The 10,367-nt window shown below is 56.9% G+C and overlaps 1 protein-coding gene across 1 annotated transcript in view; it reads left to right on the top strand.

The window, feature by feature from the left end:
- Positions 1 to 10,367, top strand: part of HHIPL1 (HHIP-like 1) — a 24,614-nt gene that overhangs the window by 7,416 nt on the left and 6,831 nt on the right. The window contains exons 4-8 of the mRNA XM_008579910.1: positions 110 to 426; positions 1,503 to 1,648; positions 4,795 to 4,876; positions 7,913 to 7,995; positions 10,297 to 10,364. Of these exons, the coding sequence (XP_008578132.1) occupies positions 110 to 426; positions 1,503 to 1,648; positions 4,795 to 4,876; positions 7,913 to 7,995; positions 10,297 to 10,364 (696 nt within the window). The remainder of the gene's footprint in view (positions 1 to 109; positions 427 to 1,502; positions 1,649 to 4,794; positions 4,877 to 7,912; positions 7,996 to 10,296; positions 10,365 to 10,367) is intronic.

Genomic DNA, 10,367 nt, shown 5'->3' with positions numbered 1-10,367 from the left:
GGACCGCCCGCACCCCCGCACCCGGAAGCCCCCGCGTTTGGGGGCCTCCCAGCAGCCTGGGCTGCCCCTCGCCCTGCTCCCCACTGCGGGCGCCCCTGCAGGCACCCAGCACGCCGTATCTCCCTCCCGCTGTGACCCCTTCGGGCCCTCCTGGGAAGCCCACGCCCTTGGCCCGCCTGACTCAGGGCTGCCCACGAGGCTTGGTTGTGGGGAGGGGACCCGTTGCCACGGGCCTCGGGACCTGATCTGGCGAGGCACTTGCCCGCGCAGGCTCACCGCGCTTTCTCGCCCCTCTGTAGACGACGTGCTGCCGATTTTCGCCTACCCGCACAAGATGGGCAAGTCGGTCACGGGGGGCTACGTGTACCGGGGCTGTGAGTACCCCAACCTGAACGGCCTCTACATTTTCGGCGATTTCATGAGCGGGTAGGTGGCCCCCGGGTTCCCCTGCCAGGCCCGGCTCACTGCCCTGAGTGCCCCTGGCTGCTGCCACGGCCACCTGGGACTGGGGTAAAAAGGAGTGTGGGTGTGTTCGTGCACAGTGCACAGCTGCTCTGACGGCCCCCCAGGTGTGGGCCACACAGGTCTTTCCAAGGGGAGGAAGTTGGGAGTCACATCTTAGGAAACACCCCAATCCTCTCCCTTTTCTCCTGATATCCTTCCCGAGCCTTGGCTGGCTGCCTCAAGCACCACCCCGACGAAGGCCCCATCCATGACAAAAGACTGGCCGCTTAAGTGCTGGTCCCACGTCTTCCCTGCCTCCTGAGATTCACGGCTCTGGGCCTTACCGAAGTTCTTATGATAGGCCCAGGGCCACCTTGCTCCTGGGGAGGCCAGAACCTGTCACTGCCCCAACTGATCGTGGGGGGGCCCAGAATCCTGTCCACCCCAACTCAGGGAGACCTACAGGGAGCATCAGTCTAAGCCCTCCTTGCACAGGTTGGTAAACTAAGGCCAGAGAGGGCAGTCGCCTGCCCAAGTTCACCCTGCAGGGGAGAGGGGGAGCTAGGGCTCCCATCCAGGTCTGACCATGTGGCCCCCGGAGCCTGGCTGTGCAGTTCCCATGCTCCCGTGGAATTCTGAAACTGAAGTCAGCTCCCGAAAGTGCCGCGCCACCTGCTGGTCAGTGAGCTGGATTGCGCCGGGGGGTGGGGGCAGGAACCCAACGGGCCTTGTTAGGCATGTGTCTGTGGTAGGTGCTCAGTAAAGATTGCATGCGGAGCCAGCTTCATGGCCCTACAACCTGTGCAGCCTACAGGGCCCCCACTCAGAGGGGCCCACACTTGGTTTAATGCTCTGCTGTCACTGTCTTGGAATTCTTAATTTTTGAACAAGTGGCCTGATGCTCATTTTGTGCTCAACCCTGTAAATGATGTATGGTCCTGGTTGCATGGATGAGTGGATGGATGATGGGTGGGTGGATTTGTGGATGGGTGGATTTGTGGATGGGATCCCCCAGGCACCATGCCAGGCACAACATTGCAGCTCATCCTCCTTTGCAGACGTCTGATGTCCCTCCAAGAGAACCCGGGGACAGGCCAGTGGCAGTACAGTGAGATCTGCATGGGCCAGGGCCAGACCTGCGAGTTCCCAGGCCTCATCAACAACTACTACCCACACATCATCTCCTTCGGAGAGGACGAAGCCGGTGAGCTCTCCTGAGACCTCTCCATTTGGGCTGTCCATGCCTGGGACTTGTCCCCCCCCACCACCCCATGGGTCCTTCTGGCCTCCGATGTGAGGGATGGAGTCTCAGACCTGAAATTACATTCACACTGGGGAGGGAGGTGTTCAGCAGGTTTAAGACCTCAGGCAAGTCCTCACCTCTCTGAGTTTTCATTTCTTTGTCAGTAAAGAGGGAATAGTGGTCCCTTTCTGCCCCATCCCACCCTGAGCAGGGTTGCTGTGAGCACTGGAATGATAACATGAGTAAGAGTCTAAGCAGTTAGCTGGACCAGGAAGGATCTGGAACGGTGAAATGCAGGCAGCTGAGGGAAGAGAGCCTTCCTGGAGACCTCCACCTGCCCTGGGTTCCTGATGGCAAATGTATTAGGCCATTAAATAAAGCCACATTGTCATTTCAAAGCAGGCAGACACAGCCTTCTTGCTTGTTAGTGGGTCCCTCATTCAGGCACTTGTGTTTTCAATGCAAGGAACACAGGGGAGGGGAGAGGTAGAGGGCCACAGAGGCTGGATCCTGCTCCAGCCTGCCTTTGTCCTTGGCCCTGGGATTGTTCCCAGACAAAAGCCGAGGGGCTCCCATGGGGCCCTGGTGGATGCTTGTCAGGGTTGCTAGGCAACACCCACCCGGGGCCTTTCGAGGGGTGTCCCCCACAGGGCCCAGTGCCCAGAGTCCCTAGGGCTGAGTCTGGGAAACCTTTGTTGAACTGACACCCTCTGAATTTCCAAAAGGGAAGCCCCAGCCCCCATTGCCTTCCCCAAGCCCACTGGGTCCTTGAAAGCCCTTTCTTCTGGTCAGTAGGGGGTTAATGTGTTTTGGAAGCAGGGGTGCCCTCCCTCCACATCCCTCCCCATCCCTCCCCAACACACACACAGATGCAGAGGCCGGGAAGAAAGGTGCAGTTCCTGAGGGGCCCTTCCTAAGCCCTCTGCGTGACACCCGAGTATGGAAAACCAGGAGAGGGCGCCTGTGAGCCAGTCAGCCCCGAGACAGCTCTGGCAGGTGGGTGGCCCCTGGAAGGCACCGGTCACCGGGGGGCCCAAGAGCAAATAAACCTCTCCCCATTCCCAAACTAGAGCTTCTGCCTCTAGTTGTTCTTTAGACACTTGCAAATTGCAAAACAAGGAGCTCTGCTGGCCCAGTGTCCTCCAGGGACTGTCCACAGAGACCAAGAGGGCAGTGCCAGTGCGGCTCCCTGCCAGTGTGTGGGGTTGGGGATCGTGGCTCCCAGCAGACTGGGGCTGGAAGGAGACTTAGAGTCTGCCTGGTCCAACCCTGTCACTTTTCAGGTGGGGAAACAGAGGCTGACTACTCACACCCAGTTATGGGGGATGAAGGGTACTGTGCCCAGACTGGCCCCCAGAGACCTCTCAGAGCAGGGCCTCGGGTTGGCTGGCCAGATGACGATGGAGAAGGCATTCCAGGCCGAGGGAGCAGCACGTGCAGGGAGCCCTCCACAGAGCTGAGCGCAGTTGTGAGGGCCACATGGCCAGAGAGGCGGCAGGGGCTCCCAGGGAAGTGGATGGCCCAAGGGTGCCCAGCAGATCCATGGCTGTGCCTATGTACTCTCCCATGGGGACATCTTGCCAGGGTACCCCCAGTCCTGCAGGTTTCATCATCACCGTGTGGGCCTCTCCCCTCCCCCACCTCCCCGGCTGGGCTGGTGCTGGGGGGTGGGGGTCGGGGGCCATTGACCACTCAGCGTCCCTCTCTCCTCATCTGCTGTCCTCCTCACAGCTGGGCCTACCACGTTACAAAAGTCAGCCCTCGAGTGTCTTCCCTTTTGCAGAAGTCCTCGGGTTTCCCGTGCCTTGCTTCTCAGCCCTCACCCCCATGCAGCCCACCTGACTGCACTTGTCCCCAGGGACATGCTTTCCTCCAAGCTCCTACCTCGATGTCTGTCTCAGCCTCTCCTTTTCTCCTCGGGTTTCCCGTGCCTTGCTTCTCAGCCCTCACCCCCATGCAGCCCACCTGACTGCACCTGTCCCCAGGGACATGCTTTCCTCCAAGCTCCTACCTCGATGTCTGTCTCAGCCTCTCCTTTTCCCCCAGCCCCAATCCCTGAGGGAGCCTCTGCTGTCCTCTTACAAGGACAGAGGTATTAGCATGACTGACCATCATGTTGAGCTACATGTGGCTTGTGTCTGGGCTCCCAGCCACCATGTATCCTATGTTGGTGTGGGGTTAGGGCAGCAGACTTTCTTGAGTTCTGGGCCAAGTCACTTGACCTCTGTTTTGTCATCTGCAAGATGGGAATAATGAAGCTATTTCCTGGGCATAGGGGCCTCTGGCAGCAGGGGCAGGGATAGGGTGGGGGTGGGGAGAGGAGGGAAAAATGTTCCCTGAGAGTGTCTTCACTGCTGGGTGCTCAGATCATTACATCTTCACTGCAGCCCTGAGAGGTGAAGGAAACTGAGGCAGGCTCAGAGTGGGCCATCACAGAGCTGCTGGAAATCACAGGGAACCAAGTGGATGGAGGGGCTGGGATAGAGATCCCCGAGCATATGCTTTCTGTCCCTGCCTGGGAGGTGCCTGCTGGTCAGTAGAGAGACAGTCACCGCGGCCCAGCTCCCAGATGATGACAACAACAATAGCTGATATTGCTTGAGCACCTACTCTGCTTTTTAAATCCTCATAACAGCCCTGTGAGGCACAGCCATTTTAAAATGAAGAAGCTGAGGCTCAGAGAGCCGCATGTGCCTGCAGGAGGTCACCCAGGAAGCAATCAGTGGGGGATCTGGGCTGTGGACCCTCATTTGTGCCCAGAGGTGTGTGGCGCTGGGCATGAACCCCAGGTAGGGACCAGGGATGGGGCTGGGTCAGCAGGAAGGAGGCGAGAGTGGAAGTCAGAGCCTGGGTGGGTCCAGACAGAGTGACTGACAGACTGGGAGACAGTGCTGCAGAGGCCCTTGGTCCATGTTTTGTCCACCTCTTCCAGCCTCAGTTTCCAGTTCTGGGGACTGGACAGCTGCTTTGACCTGGAATGCCTCATCTTGAGGCTTGCTGAGGTTGGGGTCCGTCTCTGAGCCTGCAGCAACTGGGGGTTGAGGCCAGGCTGGTGGGACAGTATTCCAGACAGCGTTCTCACTCCTCACCTTGTTCCTTGTCCAAAGGGGAGCTGTACTTCATGTCAACGGGCGTGCCAAGTGCGACAGCTGCATATGGAGTCGTCTACAAAGTGATCGACCCCTCCAGGTGAGTCTCTGAGCAGGACGTCGACTGAGCTCCTACTATCTGCCTCCTCCATTACCTCATTCCCCTTTCTACCACTCCCTAAGGTCGCATTATTAATCCCCCATTCTTCAGATGAGAAAACTGAGGCCCAGAGAGAAGTAACTAGCCAGGCCCACACCACTCGGGAGGGGCAGATCCAGGATTCAAAACCAGGTCTGCATGTCTCATAGTGCAGCTCTACAGATAGGAGGGACCAGAGGATACCCATTGGGAAACCCTCCCCTGTGTCTTTTCTCCTATCTGGCATGACCCTCACTCATCGTTTCCTAGGCCAACCCATCCTCTGTGCTCCCTCCCAGCCCCCAGCTTGCCCCCGAGATGCCCCCTGGACACCCTGAACTCTGTGTGCCTACCCTGAACCTGCCCTTCCTCCTGTGGTCTGTCTTCCACAGGGGAGAACACTACCAGCTGTCAGCCACTGACTGTCCCCATTCCATCTCCATCTGCTCCACTTCTAGGTACCAGGGAGTGTTCTGCCTCTTCCCCATATTCCCCCGTCTTCCAGGGGCAGAAATGAGCACAAAGATATATAGATATGCCCAGGATCCAGCAAGCGCCAGAGCTGGAGCTGGGCCCAGGGGGCTGGCTCTAGAGCCCTGCCCTAACCCCATGGCTACGTGCTGCTACCCACGAGGCCTTAGGCCTCATCTCCAAGCACCTTCCCCGCATCCCCTCCAGGCCCTGTCTAATCCTCTCCCAGCTGTCATTACTCAGACTTGTAATCTCTGAGCTCCACGACTGTCTCCCACCTGGTCTGGGAGTCTCCAGGGCCAAGACTGTCTCTCTTGAGCCCTGCAAAGTCAGCCCCCACACCGGCAGTGGCACGGAGCAGAGACTCGGGAATGTTCGATGAGTGAATGCATGATCATCTTCCCAAAGCTCCTTCTTAGCCCTTAGTTTTTTGCTCCCCAGCTGGCTTCCCTGCCAGTCTGTGCTTTCATTCAGCACGCTGGAGTGGACACGACTGTGCTTTCCTCCAGCACGGAATCTGAGCTTGCACTCCAGGAATCTGTTTGGCAGATCCTGGGAGAACCCCCAACGTATTTAGTTACCTTCAGCTTTGAGACCCTAGGTTTGGAAAAGTCCTGAAACACCTATTGCACCTCCTGTGTCATGTCTCCTTAGCTTCCTCTGGTCTGTGACAACTTCTCTGACTTTCCTTGTTTACCACGCTTTTTTTTTTTTAAAGCACAAATATTTTTGTTATTGATATAACTTTTTATCAAGAAAAACATAACCATTTCTTCCTTTCATCCCTCCCTTCTCATTTTCCCGAGGTCTTTATCTGGGCAGCGCCAGGATTTACATCATTGTGTTTGGAGCACATGCAAACTTTGGCGCCTCCGTTCATTTATCCCTATTTTGTATAAACATTTCCACGTTGCAACATCGTGCTCGAAAAGATCGTTTTTGATGGCTGTGTAATTTTCTGTTGAGTCACTTTGCCATAATTGTCTTACTCATTCCTTGGAATTTTAGGTTATTTCTAATTTTTACAAAAGAAGGCTTTGCTAAGGAAATATCACATACATGGAGCACCTAATGCATGCCAGATGGTGCCTGGTTTCCATCGGAAGATACAGCTTGGGTTTTGCAGTGCCCTTTCCCTACTGGCTACTGTACCCGTGTCATAGTGAGAGCAAACCTAAAAGACACAGGGAGTTCGGCTCCGGCTCCTGTGGTTAGGAGGAGCTAGAGATGGCCTAGACTCCTCCCTTCCTCCTGGATCCTTCTCCCCTCTCTCATTTTTCTCTGTTGGAATAATGTGTTTCTTTGCACCTGACATATTGCATAGAGGCTCCATTACAGAACATTTGGAAAATGAAGAAACGGGGTGGACAGGGTGGGGCTTGGGTCATCTATTACCGCCCAGTCACAACCACGAGGGCATTTTGTATGGTCTCCTACCTTTTGCACAACAAAATTTTTTTCACATAATTTCCAGAAGGAACAAAATCCCTGCTGGGTCTGTCTGAAGCATGTGGATATTATCTGGAGATCAGAGCAAGCAAAAGACTGTGCTGTTCCTCCAGCTTCTAATTGTTTCTTCAGCCTGTGGGGAAAAAGGCCCATGTTCTTCCTTGGTTTCCCTCTGCTGCCAAGCCTGTCTGGAGGCCACTTGGTGTCACATGGCTGCATCACCCCTTGAGCTTTCCGCCTCGTGCTGACAGAACCCTGTTGAAGTTGTGGACCCACGTGGGTCAGTCCCGGAATAGGGCCAGTCCCATTCAAAGAACCACAGATCGACAGCCAAAAACTAATTAGAATGGAATTCCTTTCCTTCTTGTGCCCCTTAAAGATGTCAAAGGAGACCCAATTCACAGCCCTGGCAACCCTTCTCGGACTCTTTCTCTCCCAGGTCTCTCAAACCCCACACGCCAAGGCCCCCAGACCCTTGGCTCTGCTCCCAGACCTGAGGCTTGCCTGCCACCCCCACCCCCCACCTCCTTTTATCCTTGAGATTGACACAACCTTTCCCTGCTTCCTCCAGGCAGAGGAATCTGTCAGGTTCTTTCACCAGAAATCCAGGAACCAGAGGGGCAGAGGGAGACCCTTCTCAAAGGCCTTGGGGGGGCGAGGGCAGGGGGCAAGAATCAGCCACAGTTACAGGAGACCCTGTGTTATTCATACATCTGATGACTGGCAGGCTGGGGGAGGAGAGAGACTGACATTTGGTCACGCCCGGAGGACACAGTCCATGCTGTGAATTAGAAGCGTGCTCTTCAGGCAGAGGTGAAGCAGGCACCCAGTGGGCTTTTGTGGGGCATCTGTCCTGGGGTTGGGCTCATGGAGTCCTGAGGACATGGACCGGGCATTGATGCTGCAGGCCACGAAGTAGGTGCTCAGCAAGTGGCCGCCTGTTACTGTAGCCCCTGACCACACCTGCTCGGCCCTTCCCCTCCCTGCTTCGCTGCGGGGGAAGGGCTGATGTCAGGGACACGTGCTCAGGGTGGGCTTCCAGGGTGGGAGTCATGTCCTCCTGTGTGTCATTGGCAGACGGGCACCACCCGGCAAGTGTCAGATCCACCCTGCCCAGGTGAAGGTGAGGAGCCGCCTCGTCCACTTTGTGCCCAAAGAAAGTAAGTGCCCGCTGGTGGGGATGCTGTGGGGGAGGGAAGCTGCCACAGCCCTCCCTCTGCTGCCCCTCCAGCCACGTGCGGGTCCTCCCAGCTGGACCAAGCAAGATGCCCTTCCTCAGCCCCTGTGGCTAGTACCATGCCTGGCACACGTTAACACTTAGTTAAAGTGGGTGAAACTTTAAAGTGGGTCTTGCCTGACTGGCCACAACTCCTTAAACAAGTTCCCAGGCCATGGGGGGTGGTCCCAAGGGGCCTCAGGCCTTGGAAGGGCAAAGCAAGGGGAGTGATAGCCGGTGCCAGGAGGTGTTGTCAGAGTTCTTGGGAGAGACAGAAAAGGAGGACGTGTCTGTGTGTGAGCAGGGGGAGGGGAAGGAGTTACTGCGGGGATGGCTGGCACTTGTGCTGGGCCTTTTATAAGATGGTTCCATTTTGACAAGCTTGGTGGGGAGGGAGGGTCAGGCACGGCCATGAATGCTGCACCTGGGTCTGGGGCCAAGTGGAAAGGGCACACCCCGAGGAGGGGCTCTCCCACCGGGCCCGAGCTCGGAGGGAACACAGATCCGTGTTGCCAGATCTTCCCATTTTTAAGGGGAGCAGGAGCTCCGTGCGTCCATCTACTCACTCACCACAAATGTGCGCCACTTGCACTGGGGATACAGCCCTAAGCAAAACCGCCATGGTCTCTGCCTTCTCAGGTTGTTACTGACAATCTCCCCATTTGAAAATGTTGGCAGCTAGTTTGTAATTTTAAAAACCACTCTGTGGGCCAAAGGAACTATTTCAGCAGGCCAGCTGTGCCCGGAAGGTCACCAGTTGGCAGACTGGTTGTTCGGAGGGTTAGGGGAGGCAGGAAGAGGGGGAGGCTGGCCATCTGGGCGGGTGGGGGTGCCCAGCCCTGAGGAAGGGATTCCTGGGGAAGAGGAACACTGCGGGAAGAGACAAGCTCAGTGCTTTTGGAAGCTAGTTCTAGCCACAGTCAGTTTCCGGGCTTGGCGTTTTCCATTCACTCATTCAGCAGTTTCTGGCACTTTTGTTAGTTACTCTGTGCTGGATGCTGGGACCATAGGGAGAAGTCAGACCAGGCCCTATCCCGGCTGGGACAGACAGAGAAGTCATTTAGTGTCCCAGGCCCTGTGACAGAAGTGTGTGACTGGTGTCTTGGGGACCCACCCAGAGCAGTGCAAGACTGGGGTGGGGACCAGGAGTTCCTGGAGCCTGGAAAGAAGCGGGGTGGGGGGGAGCAGAGGGAGAGTGCAGTGTAGGCAGAGGAGCAGCTGGAGCCAAAGCAGGAGCCAGGCAGCCTGGGGTGTGGAGTCAGGGCCAAGCTGCAAGGAGGGGAGAGTCTAGCCCATGTCACAGTGCTCCCAGCCCTGGCCTTAGCCTTGTGTTGAGAGGCCTTTTCTCAGCTCCCATCTCAGTTGTTTTCAAAGTGGGACTGGCTGAGGTGTTGGGGGAGATTAAAGGGGTTTGGGCTGGTGGCCCCAGGATCATCCGCATAGTAACAGTAGCCTGGGGGTTCAGCCCTCTCCTGAGAGCTGTCACACAGAGCGGTGCCAGAGCCTGGCACTGCACCTGCATGGGGTGGGGCTGGACAGAGCACAGTGCCTGATGTAGAGTGAGGGTTATCCCCACGAGTGACCAGAGGGAACCACCTGCCTCAGCTCCCAAAACCTTCTGTGCCCAGGCTCTGCCCTGTCCCCTTCCTCCCCCGCCAGCTTGGATCAGTGTAGGCCCCAGCCACACACCCAGAGAGTTCCCATCCTGCCCACTGTGACAGTGGCAGAGCCAGCAGCCTTGGGAGCCTGAAGAATATTCACCCTAACCAAAGGGGTCCCTGTGTGGGTCACTGACTGCCTTCGACCCACAGCAATTTTTACCCATCTCTGGGCTTCAGCTTCCTCGCCCTTAACACCAAGGGTTGGAGCAGAAAGGGTCACTTGCTCTTAGATGGCACTCCTTCCCTTCCGCTGCACTCATGAGTTTACATACAGTGTGAGTCTCTCCCACCAGCCTGCGGACTCCTGGGAGGGCAGGGCTGGAAGGTGGGGAGATCCAGCAACAGACAGGCACAAAGCCGCTGCCAGCGAGAGTTTGCTGAATGACAGAAGCAGCACCTGGCACCTGGCTCCAGGAAGCACCCCGGGTGCCCCCAAGAGGCACCCCATCATCAGGGTCTGAGCAGAGGGCTGACCTAGAACATCTTTCCTTGGGGTCCCCTTTCCCTGCTGGAGGGCTGCACGGGATGGGGAGATGGGCAGGGCTGGGCTCCAGGGCCCCTCTGACCGCATGTCTTCTGCGCAGAGTTCATCCGTAGGACGGAGAGCACCCCGCGGCCCCCAGCGCGGCCCACAACGCGCGCACCCACCAAGGCG

The sequence above is a fragment of the Galeopterus variegatus genome, unplaced genomic scaffold (assembly GCF_000696425.1).
Source record: "Galeopterus variegatus unplaced genomic scaffold, G_variegatus-3.0.2 Scaffold1978, whole genome shotgun sequence".
Taxonomy (NCBI): Eukaryota; Metazoa; Chordata; class Mammalia; order Dermoptera; family Cynocephalidae; genus Galeopterus; species Galeopterus variegatus.
This window is presented reverse-complemented; position numbering and strand designations above follow the sequence as displayed.